This window comes from Takifugu flavidus, unplaced genomic scaffold (genome assembly GCF_003711565.1).
Source record: "Takifugu flavidus isolate HTHZ2018 unplaced genomic scaffold, ASM371156v2 ctg363, whole genome shotgun sequence".
NCBI classification, from domain to species: Eukaryota; Metazoa; Chordata; class Actinopteri; order Tetraodontiformes; family Tetraodontidae; genus Takifugu; species Takifugu flavidus.
The window spans coordinates 1-23,669 of NW_026621988.1; the positions used below are offsets into that span (position 1 = coordinate 1).

Sequence of the window (23,669 nt, forward strand, 5' to 3'; positions counted from 1 at the left end):
CAGTCCTGGACTGCTCTCTGGACTCCATTGAGGAGGTGGGTGAGAGGAGGATGTTGGCCAAGCTGACATCAATTATGGACACCCCCTCTCACCCCCTACACGAGACTGTGGGGGCCTTAGGCAGCTCCTCCAGCAGCAGACTGTTACACCCACGGTGTAAAAGGGAACGTTACCGCAGGTCATTTATCCAAACTGCCGTCAGATTGTTCAACATGCACAACTGTTAATGTAGCACCAATAACCCAGGGTTGGCATGTTTGCACTAACTAACCATAACTACCTCTGGGATGTCTTATTTGCACCTTCATTTTTTTCTTCACACTGTCCGACACTCCTTCTGAACATTTTTAATTTCTGTATATACTGTATAATGTAGATAGCAATGTACATAATGTAAGAGTCTTTTTATTTTTATTTTTTTTCTCTTAGTACTTTTCTGTATTGTACACCACGGGCTACCTGTCACGGAGTGAGCCGTGCCACTTACGCACACACGTTTGCATTTCATTTCCATTCCGTTCTGTCTTGGTTTATTTGGTTTAAGCATTTCACACACACCACTTTTACCATAGCTTCTTATTGGAATACATTGTAGCCGACATGCACGGCATGGCCAACCGGCATTTATGTTACAATTAGTTCCACCCAAGTAACAACGCGCGTCATATTGCCTCACCGTGTCACCTCCCGTCTGTTTAACGTTGCCCAAAGAATCACACTCACACTATGGCTGTTTAAAAGCATCAAGGTTTATTTGTTTGTCATTTATCAAAAGCACCAATATTTCAATAGCTCACCAGCAGGACATACTTCCTGGTTCGGGGAAACCGATGGACTGTTCAATGATTGTATCCATGGAGGGGTTTCGCGAGGTGCTACGGCACAATCTATTTTAGCGGGGGTGTTTTAAAAGAGTAAGTTGAACATGTATTTTACTATGCACTGGGTGGTTTTTGGTGGTGGACATTTGTTTTGGACGTTTTACGCATATTTTGTATTTTCTTTTCGGTTGTTGTTTTGAGTTTCGACATGTATTAGTTACAGTAATAATTTTGATAAATGGTTTAACCTGTGGGAGGGGCTACAGGTATAAAAGCCCTGTAGTAGGCCCCAGACGGGGTTCTTCTTTTTGGTTAGTGAGTGGTTGGTTGGGGGTTGTTGAGTTGGTTGGTCGTTGTTTTGAAAAAAAGGAAATTGATGGGAAAAGAGTTAAAGTTGTGGTGGATAAAAGTGTGCAGGGTCTGTAAGGTATCCTGTGGATTTAGCCTGGCATCTTTCGGAGGCACAGCACTGTAAATATTTGCACCCTTTTTGAAACATAGAAAAATAAAGTCTATTTTTGGAAAAAGAGGAACGTCCATCTCCCTCTGTCTCCTCCACCGCCGATCATCCTTGCGACACTACCGCTGTAACGTGCGATTTCCCCGATGTGGGATCAATAAAGTCTTTTATCCTGATCCTTACTTACACTTTTTAAAGCCAACAAGTGTTTTTCAGGACAATAGAGTAGAAATAATAGAATGTCTTGGTCGGAGCTCAGGATCAGAATTATTTCGTCTCTTTATCTTCCAAAGAAGAACTTCTTTAGACTGAACTTTTGTTTCTTCTTTTGTTTCTTGTCACGGAGGAGTTGCTGCAAAGACAAAGATCATTTATTAGATTCAAGAATGTGACATCAGTCAGAAGTCAGAAACACAGAAGGAGGTGGAGGCAGCTCACCTGCAGCTGGACGAGTCTCTCGCTCAGGAGTTGGATCTCCTTCCTGTTGGAGGTCTCCTTTTCCTCCGAGATCCTTTCATGGTCCCAGAACATCTCCTCCAGCTTCCTCTGGGTCTCAGTCCAGATCACTTCACACTTTGTGAGGTCGGACACCATCTCCTTGGTCTTGAGCTGAGTCTGGTGTCTCAGCTCCTGATCAGCCAGCTTCTTGCAGCATTGTTCTTGGAGACGGGCACATTTTTCTTCTGCCTGCTTTAGTGCCGCCTGAGTGCTGCTCAGCAGGGCCAAGGTGTCCGCGTGATCCTCAGCCAGCGTTCTCCTTTCCTGCTCGACCCTGGATATCTGCTGGTCTTTTCCCACCAGAAGTCCCTTCAGGTGCCTGATCTCTTGCTGCCAGCTCTCTTCTGATGGCTGCATTCTTTGGGAGCTCCTGCACTCCTGCAGAGATTCTCCTCGGTTCTCCTCCTTCAGCTGCTGAGGCTTCCAAGGCTGCGGTTCCTCCTTCTTGGACACGGGGCCCAGCCTGGCTTCATTCTTGCAGCTCTGTCCTCTGGATTTCCTGACATCATCCAGAGCTCTGGAAAACAACTGAGTGAAGAAGCACAATGACAATTTACAACAAATGCACTCTTGTTTTAAATCCCCTGAATTCAATGTCGTCTGTACTTCAATGGGATATAAAGGGAGATGCTCCAATGCATGTCTGGATTTTATTGACTTATATTTAGAGATGATTCTTATGGAGATCACTAAGTATTAAGTAAATCAAATATATTATAGCGATGGAAACGTACGCTATTGCTTTCAAAATGTCACTGAGTGTCAGTTTAAATTAAAACATAAATACAAAGACTGTAATAATCAACAGTCAGTGAGGTAATTAAATAAATGGCAACAAGCCAGGGTGGTGTTTGAGTGACTCCTGAGTGAAGCGTGTTACCCTGCTGACTCCTCGATGTCCTGTTGCCATTCTGCTGGATTAGAAGGTTCCCAACTGCTGTAATAAAATAAGCTTTCCAACTGGTATAATGGTCTAACACAACTGATGCCACCAATGTGTTTATTTGCCTTTATCGGTCCCCTTATAACATGGATTATTAGTCTTTGATGTGTGGACATAAAAGGTCCTTTGAAAAGGTCCTTTGTGCCAAGTGTATCATTTAAATGGCATTTAAAGCATTGATTTAGTCCTGGCATGGGAAACTTCCTCCTGTCTAAGTGAACCTTGAACCTTGTTTGATTAGACTGGAATAACGTAGAATATTATGGTGTGGATTTATTGAGTGGCCAGTTTCCATATTGATAATGCACAGATTGGTGTAGTATAGCAGAATTATGGCATTAGAGCAGAATTGTTCCCTGCAGTAAGCTGAAAAACATGACTCCCTTTAAACCATTTTTAGACAGAAATAAAAAAAACCTGCAGAAAAAATGCTGTCTACTATCACTTTAATATGAAATCTAGAATTCAAATTGTGGATTGATATGAATGATCCAGCGACACCATCAGATATCCATTCAAAGGTGCATGAAATGATGAGGGCGGCCTACTTCACTTCTGAGTGCTCCCCTCATGGACTTGTCATTATTGGGAAAAGCTATTAAGAGACTTAAAAAAGCAGGTCAGAAAAGAGCCCTGATGTGTGAACACACATGAAGAAAGCACAGTTTTTCTAAATACGTGAATCACTGACAACAGAAGCCATCCTGTTAGGTTCAAACAACCTGAAACACGAGAAACACAAATGAGGCAAAGACAACAGTTTGGAATTTTACTTGCAAGGAGAACGGAGAGATGTGCTCAGTTACAGATCTCCACACGTTCTGACGCACACCTCCCGCCATCCTTCTTTTATTGGAATTAGGAGGTCCCTAGTTACAGAAGTCAAATGTGTCTAAGGGAGGGGGGACACAAGATAGCAGGTCCCAAACAGAGCAAGAGACTGTAAATCATAATGGTGAGATTATACGTAGGCCTTCACTGATTTGATTAGCTTAGCTCGCAAACAGCACATTCTTCTATATCAGACAGATTAAGAGAACATCTCCTGTCTCCAGTCAATGTCACTTCTCCAACAGCCGCCGCATTTCTGTCGCCCTTGATCAGAGAAGTTCAAGTTGACATATCAAGCATCATGAACATTAAGCATTAGCAAATAACAGGAAACATTAAGTAATGTGAAACAATATAAGAATATAACAAGGCAAAAGCAAATAAGAGATAACTTTAACATAATGGATCTAACACATCCCAAAAAAGAGAAAAGCCCAAGTGTGAAGTGAGCCCCCTGTTAAACCTTGGTACCGAAAGCCCGCAGTCATTCTCATCTGAGGTGGCTTCATTCCAGCCAGAAGCCCAAACCTGCCTCCCTCTTAAAGGGGCAGCAGGTCAGTCCAACCACAGAAACCTTCATGAAGATCTGAAGCTTTCAGCATCCACAATTGTTGCACCTCACTTCCATTGGAGTCCAAATCAGAAGTCAACAAGTTGATTCTACACCGATTCTACACAATGCAACCATTTTAAAAAGGTTTCCATCCATAAGTTTTCACACATTTTTACATAAATCTGTTTGTTCATCGCCTCCTTCTGTTGTAATGGTCATTAAAGAAAATGACCTTATTGGAGTTTTTCTCCTCACAAATGACTTTCTATGAACGATGCAATAAATGCAGCTTGCAATCTAAGACAATATGGAAGTATGTGTATATAATAGTAGTGGAAGTAGCTCATAAAATAATACATTTGCTCTTCTCATCGAATCTTTCTATGTTATTAAAGAAAAACCTGCTCTTAGTCAACAACATCTAAGACATCAGCCAAAAATCCTAATTTTCTACAATCTAATATAAAACAGTAGAGAAGAGTCTTTCTGCAGAGACCCTGGTGGCAGGAATGCAGAAGTATCACCTGCTCAACTTGGAAGGTGGAGCAGAAACCACCAGCTGAGAAGGTCCTCAGCGAGAGGAAGTGGTGGAGAACCATGAAACTTGCTAAGCTCCACCTCAGCTCCAGAGACGGGCTGAGCTGGAGCTGTGGCACCAGGTATCGCCCAGAAGAGCCTCCAACAAACAAGCTCTTCTCTTGGGGAGAGGGCTTTGAATCTCAGCTCAGTGTGCTTGTCTCTAGTAGGTGGCAGCTGCACCTTTTCCTGAGCTCCTTGTTGATGCCCTGAGGGGAATTGATGCTCCTGCAATGTTTTCTGCAGCATTGAGCTTGCAGTGGGGCAATCAAACACACTGTGGGGGGGCTCTCTTTCTTCTCTCATCTGGAGAACAAGTGACACCAGCTGCCAATCATTGTTGGAGAAATGTGCAGTCAGGGGAACGATGCGTCCAGACTATAGCCACCCTTCCAGCATCCAGCAGTGTCTAAAACCTTTGATTTGGTTTCACCAGAGAGTGTAGGGATTGCAGGGTCGCTGCAGCATCGCCCACAAGCTATCAGGAGTGGGTCGCTTTGTCCCAACTCCTGACAAGAGTTGAGTGCTATTGAGAAATGTGGTCTCACAAACTTGGAAGGTATTTTGACCCACACACACTTTACATACGCTGGAGATCTTGTCCAACCGCCGTGAAAGAACCCAAAATAGGAACATACGGCAGATAAGCCGGTGCAGGACCAGAGGTTTGTTGCTTGTAAGCTGTGTTTGCTCTGGTACATGTTGATTTTTATTTGTCTTCTCTCAAAATAATTGTTATTTTAGCCTAAGTGGCTGCAGTTTATCAGAGACCAGCTGTGATTGGAGACGGGCACATTTTTCTTCTGCCTGCTTTGTGCTGCCGCCTGAGTGCTGCTCAGCAGGGCCAAGGTGTCCGCGTGATCCTCAGCCAGCGTTCTCCTTTCCTGCTCGACCCTGGATATCTGCTGGTCTTTTCCCACCAGAAGTCCCTTCAGGTGCCTGATCTCTTGCTGCCAGCTCTCTTCTGATGGCTGCTCTTCTTTGGGAGCTCCTGCACTCCTGCAGAGATTCTCCTCGGTTCTCCTCCTTCAGCTGCTGAGGCTTCCAAGGCTGCAGCTCCTCCTTCTTGGACACGGGGTCCGGCCTGGCTTCATTCTTGCAGCTCTGTCCTCTGGATTTCCTGACATCATCCAGAGCTCTGGAAAACAACTGAGTGAAGAAGCACAATGACAATTTACAACAAATGCACTCTTGTTTAAAATCCCCTGAATTCAATGTCGTCTGTACTTCAATGGGATATAAAGGAGACGCTCCAATGCATGTCTGGATTTTATTGACTTATATTTAGAGATGATTCTTATGGAGATCACTAAGTATTAAGTAAATCAAATATATTATAGCGATGGAAACGTACGCTATTGCTTTCAAAATGTCACTGAGTGTCAGTTTAAATTAAAACATAAATACAAAGACTGTAATAATCAACAGTCAGTGAGGTAATTAAATAAATGGCAACAAGCCAGGGTGGTGTTTGAGTGACTCCTGAGTGAAGCGTGTTATCCTGCTGACTCCTCGATGTCCTGTTGCCATTCTGCTGGATTAGAAGGTTCCCAACTGCTGTAATAAAATAAGCTTTCCAACTGGTATAATGGTCTAACACAACTGATGCCACCCATGTGTTTATTTGCCTTTATCGGTCCCCTTATAACATGGATTATTAGTCTTTGATGTGTGGACATAAAAGGTCCTTTGAAAAGGTCCTTTGTGCCAAGTGTATCATTTAAATGGCATTTAAAGCATTGATTTAGTCCTGGCATGGGAAACTTCCTCCTGTCTAAGTGAACCTTGAACCTTGTTTGATTAGACTGGAATAACGTAGAATATTATGGTGTGGATTTATTGAGTGGCCAGTTTCCATATTGATAATGCACAGATTGGTGTAGTATAGCAGAATTATGGCATTAGAGCAGAATTGTTCCCTGCAGTAAGCTGAAAAACATGACTCCCTTTAAACCATTTTTAGACAGAAATAAAAAAAACCTGCAGAAAAAAATGCTGTCTACTATCACTTTAATATGAAATCTAGAATTCAAATTGTGGATTGATATGAATGATCCAGCGACACCATCAGATATCCATTCAAAGGTGCATGAAATGATGAGGGCGGCCTACTTCACTTCTGAGTGCTCCCCTCATGGACTTGTCATTATTGGGAAAAGCTATTAAGAGACTTAAAAAAGCAGGTCAGAAAAGAGCCCTGATGTGTTCACACACATGAAGAAAGCACAGTTTTTCTAAATACGTGAATCACTGACAACAGAAGCCATCCTGTTAGGTTCAAACAACCTGAAACACGAGAAACACAAATGAGGCAAAGACAACAGTTTGGAATTTTACTTGCAAGGAGAACGGAGAGATGTGCTCAGTTACAGATCTCCAACACGTTCTGACGCACACCTCCCGCCATCCTTCTTTTATTGGAATTAGGAGGTCCCTAGTTACAGAAGTCAAATGTGTCTAAGGGAGGGGGGACACAAGATAGCAGGTCCCAAACAGAGCAAGAGACTGTAAATCATAATGGTGAGATTATACGTAGGCCTTCACTGATTTGATTAGCTTAGCTCGCAAACAGCACATTCTTCTATATCAGACAGATTAAGAGAACATCTCCTGTCTCCAGTCAATGTCACTTCTCCAACAGCCGCCGCATTTCTGTCGCCCTTGATCAGAGAAGTTCAAGTTGACATATCAAGCATCATGAACATTAAGCATTAGCAAATAACAGGAAACATTAAGTAATGTGAAACAATATAAGAATATAACAAGGCAAAAGCAAATAAGAGATAACTTTAACATAATGGATCTAACACATCCCAAAAAAGAGAAAAGCCCAAGTGTGAAGTGAGCCCCCTGTTAAACCTTGGTACCGAAAGCCCGCAGTCATTCTCATCTGAGGTGGCTTCATTCCAGCCAGAAGCCCAACCTGCCTCCCTCTTAAAGGGGCAGCAGGTCAGTCCAACCACAGAAACCTTCATGAAGATCTGAAGCTTTCAGCATCCACAATTGTTGCACCTCACTTCCATTGGAGTCCAAATCAGAAGTCAACAAGTTGATTCTACACCGATTCTACACAATGCAACCATTTTAAAAAGGTTTCCATCCATAAGTTTTCACACATTTTTACATAAATCTGTTTGTTCATCGCCTCCTTCTGTTGTAATGGTCATTAAAGAAAATGACCTTATTGGAGTTTTTCTCCTCACAAATATGACTTTCTATGAACGATGCAATAAATGCAGCTTGCAATCTAAGACAATATGGAAGTATGTGTATATAATAGTAGTGGAAGTAGCTCATAAAATAATACATTTGCTCTTCTCATCGAATCTTTCTATGTTATTAAAGAAAAACCTGCTCTTAGTCAACAACATCTAAGACATCAGCCAAAAATCCTAATTTTCTACAATCTAATATAAAACAGTAGAGAAGAGTCTTTCTGCAGAGACCCTGGTGGCAGGAATGCAGAAGTATCACCTGCTCAACTTGGAAGGTGGAGCAGAAACCACCAGCTGAGAAGGTCCTCAGCGAGAGGAAGTGGTGGAGAACCATGAAACTTGCTAAGCTCCACCTCAGCTCCAGAGACGGGCTGAGCTGGAGCTGTGGCACCAGGTATCGCCCAGAAGAGCCTCCAACAAACAAGCTCTTCTCTTGGGAGGAGAGGGCTTTGAATCTCAGCTCAGTGTGCTTGTCTCTAGTAGGTGGCAGCTGCACCTTTTCCTGAGCTCCTTGTTGATGCCCTGAGGGGAATTGATGCTCCTGCAATGTTTTCTGGCAGCATTGAGCTTGCAGTGGGGCAATCAAACACACTGTGGGGGGTTCTCTTTTTCCTTCTCTCATCTGGAGAACAAGTGACACCAGCTGCCAATCATTGTTGGAGAAATGTGCAGTCAGGGGAACGATGCGTCCAGACTATAGCCACCCTTCCAGCATCCAGCAGTGTCTAAAACCTTTGATTTGGTTTCACCAGAGAGTGTAGGGATTGCAGGGTCGCTGCAGCATCGCCCACAAGCTGTCAGGAGTGGGTCGCTTTGTCCCAACTCCTGACAAGAGTTGAGTGCTATTGAGAAATGTGGTCTCACAAACTTGGAAGGTATTTTGACCCACACACACTTTACATACGCTGGAGATCTTGTCCAACCGCCGTGAAAGAACCCAAAATAGGAACATACGGCAGATAAGCCGGTGCAGGACCAGAGGTTTGTTGCTTGTAAGCTGTGTTTTGCTCTGGTACATGTTGATTTTTATTTGTCTTCTCTCAAAATAATTGTTATTTTAGCCTAAGTGGCTGCAGTTTATCAGAGACCAGCTGTGATTGGAGACGGGCACATTTTTCTTCTGCCTGCTTAGTGCCGCCTGAGTGCTGCTCAGCAGGGCCAAGGTGTCCGCGTGATCCTCAGCCAGCGTTCTCCTTTCCTGCTCGACCCTGGATATCTGCTGGTCTTTTCCCACCAGAAGTCCCTTCAGGTGCCTGATCTCTTGCTGCCAGCTCTCTTCTGATGGCTGCATTCTTGGGAGCTCCTGCACTCCTGCAGAGATTCTCCTCGGTTCTCCTCCTTCAGCTGCTGAGGCTTCCAAGGCTGCAGCTCCTCCTTCTTGGACACGGGGTCCGGCCTGGCTTCATTCTTGCAGCTCTGTCCTCTGATTCCTGACATCATCCAGAGCTCTGGAAAACAACTGAGTGAAGAAGCACACAATTACAACAACTCTTAAAATGCACTGTGTCAATTATTATAATTCATGATATAAATTATTAATATCAATAATCATATGAATGTTAATATATACTATTAATCGTAACAATATGAGATCAGTCACTTCAATTATATAAAGGGAGATCCAATGCATGTCTGGATCTTGACTTATTTTAGAGATGATTCTTATGGATCACTAAGTATTAAGTAAATCAAATATATTATAGCGATGGAACGTACGCTATTGCTTTCAAAATGTCACTGAGTGTCAGTTTAAATTAAAACATAAATACAAAGACTGTATAATCAACAGTCAGTGAGGTAATTAAATAAATGGCAACAAGCCAGTGGTTTTGAGTGACTCCTGAGTGAAGCGTGTTATCCTGCTGACTCCTCGATGTCCTGTTGCCATTCTGCTGGATTAGAAGGTTCCCAACTGCTGTAATAAAATAAGCTTTCCAACTGGTATAATGGTCTAACACAACTGATGCCACCCATGTGTTTATTTGCCTTTATCGGTCCCCTTATAACATGGATTATTAGTCTTTGATGTGTGGACATAAAAGGTCCTTTGAAAAGGTCCTTTGTGCCAAGTGTATCATTTAAATGGCATTTAAAGCATTGATTTAGTCCTGGCATGGGAAACTTCCTCCTGTCTAAGTGAACCTTGAACCTTGTTTGATTAGACTGGAATAACGTAGAATATTATGGTGTGGATTTATTGAGTGGCCAGTTTCCATATTGATAATGCACAGATTGGTGTAGTATAGCAGAATTATGGCATTAGAGCAGAATTGTTCCCTGCAGTAAGCTGAAAAACATGACTCCCTTTAAACCATTTTTAGACAGAAATAAAAAAAAACCTGCAGAAAAAAATGCTGTCTACTATCACTTTAATATGAAATCTAGAATTCAAATTGTGGATTGATATGAATGATCCAGCGACACCATCAGATATCCATTCAAAGGTGCATGAAATGATGAGGGCGGCCTACTTCACTTCTGAGTGCTCCCCTCATGGACTTGTCATTATTGGGAAAAGCTATTAAGAGACTTAAAAAAGCAGGTCAGAAAAGAGCCCTGATGTGTTCACACACATGAAGAAAGCACAGTTTTTCTAAATACGTGAATCACTGACAACAGAAGCCATCCTGTTAGGTTCAAACAACCTGAAACACGAGAAACACAAATGAGGCAAAGACAACAGTTTGGAATTTACTTGCAAGGAGAACGGAGAGATGTGCTCAGTTACAGATCTCCAACACGTTCTGACGCACACCTCCCTCCCGCCATCCTTCTTTTATTGGAATTAGGAGGTCCCTAGTTACAGAAGTCAAATGTGTCTAAGGGAGGGGGGACACAAGATAGCAGGTCCCAAACAGAGCAAGAGACTGTAAATCATAATGGTGAGATTATACGTAGGCCTTCACTGATTTGATTAGCTTAGCTCGCAAACAGCACATTCTTCTATATCAGACAGATTAAGAGAACATCTCCTGTCTCCAGTCAATGTCACTTCTCCAACAGCCGCCGCATTTCTGTCGCCCTTGATCAGAGAAGTTCAAGTTGACATATCAAGCATCATGAACATTAAGCATTAGCAAATAACAGGAAACATTAAGTAATGTGAAACAATATAAGAATATAACAAGGCAAAAGCAAATAAGAGATAACTTTAACATAATGGATCTAACACATCCCAAAAAGAGAAAAGCCCAAGTGTGAAGTGAGCCCCCTGTTAAACCTTGGTACCGAAAGCCCGCAGTCATTCTCATCTGAGGTGGCTTCATTCCAGCCAGAAGCCCAAACCTGCCTCCCTCTTAAAGGGGCAGCAGGTCAGTCCAACCACAGAAACCTTCATGAAGATCTGAAGCTCAGCATCCACAATTGTTGCACCTCACTTCCATTGGAGTCCAAATCAGAAGTCAACAAGTTGATTCTACACCGATTCTACACAATGCAACCATTTTAAAAAGTTTTCCATCCATAAGTTTTCACACATTTTTACATAAATCTGTTTGTTCATCGCCTCCTTCTGTTGTAATGGTCATTAAAGAAAATGACCTTATTGGAGTTTTTCTCCTCACAAATATGACTTTCTATGAACAATGCAATAAATGCAGCTGCAATCTAAGACAATATGGAAGTATGTGTATATAATAGTAGTGGAAGTAGCTCATAAAATAATACATTTGCTCTTCTCATCGAATCTTTCTATGTTATTAAAGAAAAACCTGCTCTTAGTCAACAACATCTAAGACATCAGCCAAAAATCCTAATTTTCTACAATCTAATATAAAACAGTAGAGAAGAGTCTTTCTCTGCAGAGACACTGGTGGCAGGAATGCAGAAGTATCACCTGCTCAACTTGGAAGGTGGAGCAGAAACCACCAGCTGAGAAGGTCCTCAGCGAGAGGAAGTGGTGGAGAACCATGAAACTTGCTAAGCTCCACCTCAGCTCCAGAGACGGGCTGAGCTGGAGCTGTGGCACCAGGTATCGCCCAGAAGAGCCTCCACAAACAAGCTCTTCTCTTGGGAGGAGAGGGCTTTGAATCTCAGCTCAGTGTGCTTGTCTCTAGTAGGTGGCAGCTGCACCTTTTCCTGAGCTCCTTGTTGATGCCCTGAGGGGAATTGATGCTCCTGCAATGTTTTCTGGCAGCATTGAGCTTGCAGTGGGGCAATCAAACACACTGTGGGGGGGCTCTCTTTCCTTCTCTCATCTGGAGAACAAGTGACACCAGCTGCCAATCATTGTTGGAGAAATGTGCAGTCAGGGGAACGATGCGTCCAGACTATAGCCACCCTTCCAGCATCCAGCAGTGTCTAAAACCTTTGATTTGGTTTCACCAGAGAGTAGGGATTGCAGGGTCGCTGCAGCATCGCCCACAAGCTATCAGGAGTGGGTCACTTTGTCCCAACTCCTGACAAGAGTTGAGTGCTATTGAGAAATGTGGTCTCACAAACTTGGAAGGTATTTTGACCCACACACACTTTACATACGCTGGAGATCTTGTCCAACCGCCCTGAAAGAACCCAAAATAGGAACATACGGCAGATAAGCCGGTGCAGGACCAGAGGTTTGTTGCTTGTAAGCTGTGTTTTGCTCTGGTACATGTTGATTTTTATTTGTCTTCTCTCAAAATAATTGTTATTTTAGCCTAAGTGGCTGCAGTTTATCAGAGACCAGCTGTGATTCTGTGGCCTCAGCTCTGAAGTCCAACCTCTCCCATCTGAGGGTTCTGGACCTGAGCTTCAACCCGTTGCAGGATTCAGGAGTGAAGCGGCTCTGTTCTGGACTGGAGAGTCCAAACTGTAAACTGGAGAGGCTCAGGTCAGTCTTCATTTTTCTACCTATATACCAGCTGCTAAGATGGTGAAGTGAGGCTGTTCTCAACACTGCTGTGATGCACCACATTAAAAACATTCCTTGGAATATCGTGAATTCAGGTCTGACCCAACTAAGAACTAACGTCGGTTTAGTACTGACGCAGATAACATGCAGCCCTGCACCGTATAACCTCATCCTGCATTTTTCAGATTGATTGACTGCAGTTTATCAGAGATCAGCTGTGGCTCTCTGGCCTCGGCGCTGAGGTCCAATCCCTCCCATCTCAGAGAACTGGACCTGAGTGGGAACCAGCTGCAGGATTCAGGAGTGAAGCTGCTCTGTGGTTTTCTCCAGGATCCAAACTGCCGACTGGAAACTCTGGGGTAAACACCATTCTCAAAAATGTCCATTAGTCCATCCGAGGGTCCTCACACTTTCTGAGTGTGTGTGTTGTGCCCAGTTCCTTCAGGAGGGAGGGCCACACGGGGACCACTTATTCATGATAAATTGATTTAAGGACAATGAAAAAGCCCACAGATGGTAACCAAAATTAGACAAAACTAGGTGAGGGTGCCTGGTAGGCACCAGCCAACGAGGAGGGAGATGGTGAGGGAGACAGGAAGTCATCTAAGACAGGTTGTGCCTTTAAAGATGAGCCACAGGTGAGATGGATCTCCATGATGAGATGGGAGGGAAAGAGGTGGGAGAACCTGGGAAGAGTGAGGGCCAGAACAATATATATTCTCCTTTGGAACAGTGCAAACCTGAGAGGTTGGAATTGTGGTAATTACATATTACTATCATTTTTTAACCTGTAATTAAATTAAATATTTACAGATCATGCCTTTGATTAACCTTTCAGATTAATACTGGTTTCACTTATAACCTTATAAAAGTTTCCCTTCTTTATTTAGATTAAACTACTGCAGCTTATCAGAGATCAGCTGTGGCTCTCTGGCCTCGGCGCTGAGGTCCAATCCCTCCCATCTCAGAGAACTGGACCTGAGTTGGAACCAGCTGCAGGATTCAGGAGTGAAGCTGCTGTCTGATCTCGTAGAGAATCCAGACTATGGGCTGGAGACATTGAGACAGTAGCTGGTTGAAGCCAGTCAACTCCCGCTCATCTGCCGCATCACTCACTGACCACTGGTGAAGAGCATCTGTGGAAACATCTGCCGTCTACTCCCTCCATAGATGAAAAATTCCGTTTTAAAAAAGCGCTGGTGGACTTTCAGGAGATCAGTCGATGGTCGACAAAGCAGAAGCAGCTTCGCCTTGAAGTTAAATTAGTTCCTGGTATCACACAATGCATCTTTATAAAGTTCTAAATGGCTCCTCGGCCACTCTTAGAAGCATGGAAACATTCTCTTAATTGTCTCTTCAAATGTCTGTATTATACGTTACTATTTTACATCATGCCTTCAGAATCTTTAGGGTTTAGTATTTACTGTCTCTGTGACATGGAGCATTGGAATATTTCAGCTGCAGCCAGCAAAAACCCATCAGAATGACGGCTATCGGTGGGAACCGCAGCTCATTTGACTTTAGTCAGTCTGTTCAATGTTATAGGATTTATTGCAAATTTAAAGATGTCAAGAATGGAATATCAGCTTAAATGGAATCAAACATAAAGGGAAAAGGCCTCCTTTAAGTTTACTGCAAAAATAAACACAAAATCAAGAGCGACACGCGCCAAAAACGTCTCATTCTCTCTTCTGTCTCCACTCATTCTTTTATATTCTCTTAAGATAATGGGGACGGGGTCGTGTGATAACAAAACAACCTAATTGGGGACTGTTGCGTTTGCAAAGTAAAGGCAATACAACTTAAATTACTATTGACACACAATCGTGTGTGCCTTTTATTAAAGCGACAACATGTAGAGGAAAAAATAAGTAAGAGCGGGAAAAACACACACCCCAGCCCTTAAACTCCCACGGTTCGTTAAAGGGACCGTGCCAAATTACCGACTTAGTTGTCGGCAAATAGGGCGAGCGGAGTGAGGAACTCATACATGGCAAAATGCTCAATAGGACTATGGCAATGGAACAGATATGAACAATTATGGTGAATTATGATATTTGAGTACATGAACAGCTGTAGAGAATTATGGGATACAAGTGACCGCTACACATGCCCCCCCAGAATTCACCATCACAAAGCCAGATGGCCAGATTGTGTGCGTCGAAGCGGTATTGGTGGTGCTAGAGGAGCAGGGGAAACAGGACGCGCAGGGCGGTCAGTGGCACTGACAGAGCTTTCAGGGATCTGTGTTCCTCTCAGAGGACTGGGCCGAGCGGGGGGGACGACCTCGCCGCGGGGGCACGGCCGTGGCAACTGGCTGACCAAGGTCCAAGTGAGCTGCCTTGAGGCGGTCTATCGTAACGCGTTCAGGTCGGCCTCCCACGTCTAGCAAAAATGCTTGTCCCCGCTCTCCAAAACACGAAAAGGCCCATCATAAGGTGGCTGCAGCGGGCCTCGATGAGCACCATGGCGGATAAAAACATAGTCTGCCCTCTCCAAGGATGGTGGGACATGGGATGGTGGCAAACCATGCTGGGAAATAGGGATGGGTGCAAAAACCTTGGCAGCATCGAGGAGTGTTGCACGCTGTGCGCTCGCAGACCAAGGCGCTGTAGTGTTGGGGACAAACTCACCTGGTACCCGCAGTGGCTCTCCATACACCATCTCCGCCGAGGAACACTGCAGGTCATCTTTGGGGGCGGTGCGCAGCCCCAACAAGACCCAAGGAAGTCTGTCCACCCAGCTACTGTCCTTCAGAGACGCCCGAAGAGCAGCCTTCATGGAGCGGTGAAACCGCTCACACATGCCGTTGGCCTGTGGGTGGTATGCCGTTGTGTGATGCAGTTTCACCCCCAAGCTCTCCCCTACAGAAGTCCAGAGCTCAGAGGTGAATTGCGAGCCACGGTCAGATGAGATGTCAGCAGGGGACCGAAGCGGGCAAGTCCCAATAAACGCACGTGCCACCTCGGCCGAGGTGGCAGACTGCAGGGGCACCGCCTCTGGCCAGCGGGTGGTCCTGTCCACCATTGTGAGGAGGTAAGTGCAGCCACGGAAAGGGGGAAAGGGCCCAACCAGGTCCACATAGACATGGTCGAAGCGTCGCTCTGGCACTGGAAATGGGGCCAGCGGGGCCCTAGCATGGCACTGTACCTTTGAGCGCTGGCATGCGACGCACATGGCAGCCCAATCCCTGACGTCCTTTCTGAGCCCATGCCAAACAAATTTAGACGTTGAGAAGCCTTCCTCCCCGGATGGGAGAGGTTGTGGACTGAATCAAACACGCGCCGCCTCCAAACCGCGGGCACAACAGGGCGTAGCTGACCGGTACTGACATCACAGAGAAGCGTGACCCCAGTACTCCCAAAGGAACCTCGCACAGCTGCAGCCCTGTGGCTGCAGACTTTAGAGCTTGGACATCACTGTCTGTGGTTTGGTCCACTGCCATCTGTCCATAGTCAAGTCCCATGTGGACAGCGCCCGTGACGGCCCGGGAGAGGCAGTCCGCAACGACATTGGTCTTACCAGCCAGGTGTTTAATGTAGGAAAGGTGCCTCTGCTGCCGAGCTGACCATGGTTCCGCCGTCTTTGCCATCGCGAAGGTGAGGGGCTTGTGATCCACAAAGGCAGTGAAAGACCTGCCCTCAAGCAGAGGACGGAAATGGCGAATGGCCAGGTAGAGGCCAAGGAGCTCACGGTCAAACGTGCTGTACTTCTGCTCATTGGGTCGTAGCTGCCTACTAAAAAAGGCCAGGGGTTGCCAAGCACCTTCTACCCATTGTTCATGCACCGCACCCACTGCGTAATCCGAGGCATCCGTGGTGATTGAGATTGGCGCGTCAGGCAATGGGTGCGCCAACAGTGTAGCATTGGCCAGAGCAGCCTTAACATTCTCGAATGCGCGCTGTCGCACATCGGACCAGTCAACCATGTGCTTGGGAACTGCCCCTTTCAAACAGTCATACAGTGGCCGCATGAGGTCCGCTGCCCGGGGGAGGAAACGGTGGTAAAAATTCACCATACCCAGGAACTCCTGGAGCGCCTTGACCGTGACTGGGTGGGGAAAGCTCGCGATGGCCTCCACCTTTTCCGGCAGGGGAACTGCTCCGTACCGTGTCACGTGATGGCCCAGGAAGTCGATGGTAGACAGTCCAAACTGGCACTTCGCTGGGTTTATGATGAGCCCATGCTGGCTGAGGCGCTGGACAAGAGCCCTGAGGTGTGCCACGTGCTCAGCCTGAGACGTGCTTGCGACGAGGATGTCATCCAAGTACACAAATAGGAATGGCAGGTCGCGTAGGACGGGGTCCATCAGGCGCTGAAAAGTCTGTGCTGCGCTTTTAAGACCAAAGGGCATCCGTATAAACTCAAACAGGCCGAACGTGGTGATTACCGCTGTCTTGGGGACATCGGGAGGGTGGACTGGTACCTGGTGATAGCCACGGACAAGGTCTACCTTCGAAAAGACCGTTTTCCCAGCCAGATGCGCGGAAAAATCCTGTATGTGGGGGACAGGGTAATGGTCCGGGGTGGTGGCATCGTTGAGCCTGCGGTAATCGCCACATGGCCGCCAACCCCCACCCGGCTTCTCCACCATGTGCAGAGGTGACGCCCAAGGGCTCTTGGAGCGGCGAATGATGCCCAGGCGTTCCATTGTCTCGAACTCCGCTCGAGCAATGGAGAGCTTGGCCGGGTCCAGACGCCTGGCCCGAGCATGCACAGGGGCACCCGTGGTGGCAATGTGTGTCCACACCATGCTTGGCCGTGGCAGATGAAAACGTGGGCTGAGTCAGAGCAGGAAACTCGGTGAGGAGGCAAAGAAAATGTCTGCAGTGGGGAGCATGCTGGAAAGCCTGAGTCTGTAACACCAAGAGTGCATTCATACGAACAGAAAGTGACTGCATCCACAAGGCGTCTATTTTTGACATCGACCAGAAGTCCAAAAGCGCAGAGGAAGTCTGCACCAATCAGTGGCACAGTCACCTTGGCAGTCACAAAGTTCCATCCAAAACGCTGTCCACCAAAACACAACTCCACATACCTCACCCCATACGTGCGGATGGGGCTGCCGTTCGCTGCTTTCATAGGGGGCCCATGGGACTCTGACAGCATGTTCAACCTCGACGCTGGCAGGACACTCCTCTGAGCACCTGTGTCACAGAGGAAACGTCGTCCGGAGAGAGAGTCCTGGATGAACAGCAGCCGGCCAGTTTGGCCGACGCTCATGGCTACTGCTGAGCGCCGGCCCTGGCGTTTCCCTGCGGAGGTGGGCCGTGTGAAACTGCATGGAGGGCGGCACCGCCTGGCTTTGACTCCAAACCGTGCATGGAAAAAGCACAGCCCAGAAACCTGTTGATGCCGAGGAGCCGCTGCTGCAGCTGTGAGGAACGCAGCCACATAGGTCGGTTGGGAGGCGAAGAAGAATTTATCCGCCTCAGCAGCAAGCGCACGGCAGATTGCTGTGTTGGCCAAAGCAGCCCGCACTTGGGGAGGCAACAGTCGCAGGAAAAGCTGGATGAAGAGAAAATCGGGCTTGTGTTCGCCCAAAAGATCTAACATTTTGTCCATCAGTTCGGAAGGCTTGGAATCGCCCAGCCCCTGCAAAGAGAAAAGGCGGCTAGCCCTCTCTGCATCGGAAAGTTCGAACGTTCGTAAGAGGTGAGCCTTCAAAGTGCCATACTTGTTCTCGGCGGTGGCTGTTTAAGAATGCTAACCACTCTGGATGCCGTAGCACTCCCAAGAGCAGAAACCACATAATATTTGGTCTCATCCGCGGTGATTTCTCGCAGCGCGAACTGTGCCTCCGCTTGAGCAAACACGCAGTTGCCGAAGTCTCCCAAAACTCCGGCAGCTTCAATGAAACTGCATTCGTCGCCATAGTTGAAAATAAAAGTCACTGAATGATACGTCCAGCGAGAGTCGGGGTCACCAGTGTTGCGTTTGCAAAGTAAAAGGCAATACAACTTAAATTACTGTTGACACACAATCGTGTGTGCCTTTTATTATAACGGAGAAAACAAGTAAGAGACGGGGGCTCATTGCTTAAAATTGTAAAAGCGGGAAAACCACACCCCTCTGCCATTGAACTCCCACGGTCCGTTAAAGGGACCGTGCCAAATTACCCGACTTAGTTGTCGGCAAATAGTGCGAGCAAGTGAGGAACTCATACATGGCAAAATGCTCAATAGGACTATGGCAATGGAACAGATATGAACAATTATGGTGAATTATGATATTTGAGTACATGAACAGCTGTAGAGAATTATGAGATACAAGTGACCGCTACAGCACTGATTTTTCCAATGACCCTTACGCTTGCAATAATTACAAGTACTACCATCTTCAGACCTATTCCAAGACGGACGTTCAACCCAGGGGGGTGAAACTGACTCCAGCCTCCCAAGGGGGAAATGGCTCTTATGAGTCAAAACATACTCGTCAGCTAGCACAGCTGCTTCTTGAGGAACTTTAACCTTTCTTTCATTTATAAAGGTAGCTATACTGCCAGGCACACAGCTTTTTAGTTGCTCAAGAATAATTAGGTTACTCAGTTGTTCAAGGTTTCAACGCCAGATGCAACACACCAACGATTAAATTGAGTGTCCAAATCACGCACAAATTCTACATGAGTCTGTGTATCCTGTTTTCGAACACTCCTAAAGCGCTGCCTATAAGCTTCAGGGACCAATTCGTATGCTCTCAACACCGCTGCCTTGACATGGTCATAGTTTTCGGCCGTCTGATTTGGAAAGTGAGCCATAAGCTTCCTGTGCCTTCAGAACACACTGAAGAAGGAGGGTGCGATCATCATCAGACCAACCCCTGGTCTCTGCCACTCTCTCAAATAAGGAAAAAAAAGATCTGGATCCCTCTCTGTGAAGCTTGGAACCAAACGCAAATTAGTTAGTACATCAAAAGCACCCTTCTCTGGAACAGAACCAGTATTTAACAGCTTTCCTTCCTTTAACAGATCTAGTCGACATTGCTCTAGTTCAACTTTAGCCCTCTCAGTTTTCTGCCTCATGACTTCCATTTCCAATTCCCTATTCTGTTTAAAAGTTTCATGTTCAAATTGTAACCTCAGAAGTTTTTTTCTGTTGCTCAAATGTTAAAGACTCCACCCTGGCTGATGGCATGAACAAAGATTTTTTACTCAGCTCCTTAGTTACCAATATTTTATCTTCAATCACCTTTTCTTTCACAGCCACCCTTAGCGTTTCTTTCAGCTTTTTATCTGTGATTTCAATTCCAACGTGCTCAGCAATTTTCAAAAGTTGATCTTTGGTACATTGGTCCAACAACTCCTCAGTGGGAGACTGAACAAACTCCTCCACCAAGGAAGCCATACTCCGTTGTACCTCCAAACAAGAGTCATCAACCCCCTCTACCATAGACTGGAAAAATCTTCCTAACTAAGCTCAACCCTAGTCTTCAAGCAGTTACCGGTGAGAGGCTTTTAATCACAGAACCCAGCGGGGCTGGAAAGCACCTGCTATGCAGCCACTTCCAGGAACCCCTGGACGTGAACCTGAGCATATAGCTCTACTCACTTTCACCACCACATCAATGTTGCCACCACAGGTTCCCTACACAGAACAGAAGATAAACCTACCAGGGGGTGAGACTCCAAAAACACCAGAAAAACTTGAACACAAAACTTAATCAAAACTAAGCACTGACACCATCACCCAAAGTGTATTCCTCCCTCTAAATCAAATCCTTTCCCTAGTCGATTGGACGAGCCCCCATTTTGTCATGAACCAGCTCAGGGCTCAGACAAATTAGGGAGAACACACGTGATGGATTTTTAGTGATGGGCAAATGATACCGAGGCTTCGGAGCTTGTGTCACTCTTCCCGAAGCGGAGTGATTCGAAACGCTGTGTCGGAGCTTGTATCGAAACACCAGTGTCACGTGACCGATGACGTTCGAACGTCCTCGCTGTTTTGCTTCACGCTTCATTGCTTCCAAATGTTTCGAAGCCTTTCATTGGCTCAGCCTCTCAGTGTGTGTCATTGGCTCATGGCATTTCAACGCATTCTGAGACAGATTTGAGTGGTTGGATGGCATACCAGCTGTATAAGATGCATTATTATGCTCCAAAATTGTTGGGTTGTGAGGAGATAGAGATTTGGAGAGTGAGAGCTAGAGTATTTTGGCAAGTTTCATGGCGAGTATCACCAATAAGCAACATTCTAGAGTTTGGGGGAGGGCATCTGCATATTGTATTGTAAAGACGATATAATCATTATTATGAATGAACAAAACCCCTGGATGAGCACACAATGAACTTTTATTGGTGTCATGGGATTGAAACAGTGCTAGTGCACTGTTCAGCTTCAGTTGTCCACCAGATGTCACCGTCACGGAAGTCTCGAAGCTTTGAATCTTTTTCGACACAATTGTTAGGAAAGCCTCAGTGCTTCATGAGGCTTCACTTTCCCACCCCTATAGAGTTTAGAAAAAAGGGAATTTATTGATTGATCATGCAAAACAACAAACCAAATCAGAACACCCAAGCAGACCCGGAGGGAGCCAAGCAAAAGACTGACTGCCAAGACTGTGGAGCATTTATAGCCCTCACAGCTGATCAGTCCAGGTGAGCTGGAGCGCCACGTAGCAGCACTTGCCCCCCACTGCCTGCAGAAGGGAGGAGACAACAGAGAGGCAGGCAGAGAAGACACAGCCAGGGTCGTCACAACCACCACGTGTCTTTTAGATCAGCTGCACGTCATTAAGGCGGCCATCAAGCATTGTGTGTTTAAAAAGGTGCTTCCGGTAAATGATTTCAAAATAAAACCATGGCAACTAACTATGGCGACACCACAGCATCCCTGCTGTCGTAGCTCGACAACCCAGAATCTTCAAAACTATAATATGCGCCCAGTTGCAAATTCTTTCGTGAATTTCGATTCAAGATCAATTCTTTATTATGACTAGTAGGTTTATTTTGAAAATAACTGTAGTAATTTCCTGTTTGAGCAGTCACACATCGTCCGTCAGTGAGGAAGAAGCGTCCTCTGGCTGTCGCATCATCCACCTGCTGCTGGAGAGAACATCACGACCAAAGTTTAACCTCTCGGTTCGGTTCCTGTCTCAACCTTCAAATCAGAAGCTGTGGAAAACCGTTTGAAACAGATCCGAAAACTAAACAGCCTATTTGCATCCTAAACTGCAACATTACAGACTTTGCAACTCATGTGAAGCAGCAGGAAACTAAACCGCTATTGATAAAATAATTTAGAAAATCAACATGAACATGTTGAACTTTGTTGTCAGCAAAATATGTTCTAAGTTGAAGGAAAATGAGGTCTCAAAGTCTGCAGTGGTGGGAATAAGATTCGCCATTGTTTCGGTCCATATTTGTCCCGATATTCTAACTTTTACTGTCATTTCTTCAACTTCAATCATTTATCTCAAATTCCTTTCGACAAAACTGCCCCTAAATCGATCACAGGGACGAAGATCGGTCACTAATCGGTGTATTACGACTGCGACCTCAAGTGGCCGCTTGAGGAACTGCATGCAGGTGGAGCAGAGTTCAGGTTTAATCTGTCAGATATTAATTTTGGATGTTTTGTGATGTGACAAATAGCAACCTTTATTTGCATTTTTATTGATTAAAACAGAAAGGATAAGAATTATTTCGTCTCTTTATCTTCCAAAGAAGAACTTCTTTAGACTGAACTTCGTCCTTTGTTTCTTCTTTTGTTCCTTTTCTCGACGGAGTTGCTGCAAAGACAAAGATCATTTATTAGATTCAAGAATGTGACATCAGTCAGAAGTCAGAAACACAGAAGGAGGTGGAGGCAGCTCACCTGCAGCTGGACGAGTCTCTCGCTCAGGAGTTGGATCTCCTTCCTGTTGGAGGTCTCCTTTTCCTCCGAGATCCTTTCATGGTTCCACAGCATCTCCTCCAGCTTCCTCTGGGTCTCAGTCCAGATCACTTCATACTTTGTGAGGTCGGACACCATCTGTTTGGTCTTGAGCTGAGTCTGGTGTCTCAGCTCCTGATCAGCCAGCTCCTTGCAGCATTGTTCTTGGAGACGGGCACATTTTTCTTCTGCCTGCTTTAGTGCCGCCTGAGTGCTGCTCAGCAGGGCCAAGGTGTCCACGTGATCCTCAGCCAGCGTTCTCCTTTCCTGCTCGACCCTGGATATCTGCTGGTCTTTTCCCACCAGAAGTCCCTTCAGGTGCCTGATCTCTTGCTGCCAGCTCTCTTCTGATGGCTGCATTCTTTGGGAGCTCCTGCACTCCTGCAGAGATTCTCCTCGGTTCTCCTCCTTCAGCTGCTGAGGCTTCCAAGGCTGCGGCTCCTCCTTCTTGGACACGGGGCCCAGCCTGGCTTCATTCTTGCAGCTCTGTCCTCTGGATTTCCTGACATCATTCAGAGCTCTGGAAAACAACTGTGTGAAGAAGCACAATGACAATTTACAATAAATGCACTCTTGTTTTAAATCCCCTGAATTCAATGTCGTCTGTACTTCAATGGGATATAAAGGGAGATGCTCCAATGCATGTCTGGATTTTACTGACTTATATTTAGAGATGATTCTTATGGAGATCACTAAGTATTAAGTAAATCAAATATATTATAGCGATGGAAACGTACGCTATTGCTTTCAAAATGTCACTGAGTGTCAGTTTAAATTAAAACCCAAATACAAAGACTAATAATCAACAGTCAGTGAGGTAATTAAATAAATGGCAACAAGCCAGGGTGGTGTTTGAGTGACTCCTGAGTGAAGCGTGTTACCCTGCTGACTCCTCGATGTCCTGTTGCCATTCTGCTGGATTAGAAGGTTCCCAACTGCTGTAATAAAATAAGCTTTCCAACTGGTATAATGGTCTAACACAACTGATGCCACCCATGTGTTTATTTGCCTTTATCGGTCCCCTTATAACATGGATTATTAGTCTTTGATGTGTGGACATAAAAGGTCCTTT

The 23,669-nt window shown here is 45.6% G+C and overlaps 2 protein-coding genes and 1 long non-coding RNA gene across 3 annotated transcripts; 1 reads left to right on the forward strand and 2 right to left on the reverse strand.

Annotated features, from left to right (window-relative positions):
• Nucleotides 1–729: 729 nt before the first annotated feature.
• LOC130520384 (trichohyalin-like) lies at nt 730–2,994 on the reverse strand. Its single transcript, XM_057024106.1, has 2 exons — nt 1,720–2,994; nt 730–1,633 (listed from the first exon to the last, which is right to left on the reverse strand). Exons 1-2 carry the CDS (start codon nt 2,134–2,136, stop codon nt 1,562–1,564), a joined length of 489 nt encoding a protein of 162 aa, XP_056880086.1. The 5' UTR covers nt 2,137–2,994; the 3' UTR covers nt 730–1,561.
• Nucleotides 2,995–11,697: 8,703 nt separating this feature from the next.
• Nucleotides 11,698–14,400, forward strand: LOC130520382 (uncharacterized). The gene is made up of 3 exons (XR_008948816.1): nt 11,698–12,704; nt 12,911–13,084; nt 13,616–14,400. It is a non-coding gene; the product is annotated as an uncharacterized LOC130520382 (long non-coding RNA).
• Nucleotides 14,401–22,027: 7,627 nt separating this feature from the next.
• On the reverse strand, nt 22,028–23,403 carry LOC130520383 (trichohyalin-like). The gene is made up of 2 exons (XM_057024104.1): nt 22,541–23,403; nt 22,028–22,454 (listed from the first exon to the last, which is right to left on the reverse strand). The coding sequence occupies exons 1-2, from the start codon at nt 22,955–22,957 to the stop codon at nt 22,377–22,379; spliced, it is 495 nt and encodes a 164-aa protein (XP_056880084.1). The 5' UTR covers nt 22,958–23,403; the 3' UTR covers nt 22,028–22,376.
• Nucleotides 23,404–23,669: the final 266 nt, after the last annotated feature.

Coding starts and splice junctions, on each gene's coding strand:
- LOC130520384 (XM_057024106.1), bottom strand. CDS start 2,136: ATGCAGCCATCAGAAGAGAGCTGGCAGCAAGAGATCAGGCACCTGAAG. Junction 1,634..1,719: donor AGAGACTCGTCCAGCTGCAG/GTGAGCTGCCTC, acceptor TTGTCTTTGCAG/CAACTCCTCCGTGACAAGAA.
- LOC130520383 (XM_057024104.1), bottom strand. CDS start 22,957: ATGCAGCCATCAGAAGAGAGCTGGCAGCAAGAGATCAGGCACCTGAAG. Junction 22,455..22,540: donor AGAGACTCGTCCAGCTGCAG/GTGAGCTGCCTC, acceptor TTGTCTTTGCAG/CAACTCCGTCGAGAAAAGGA.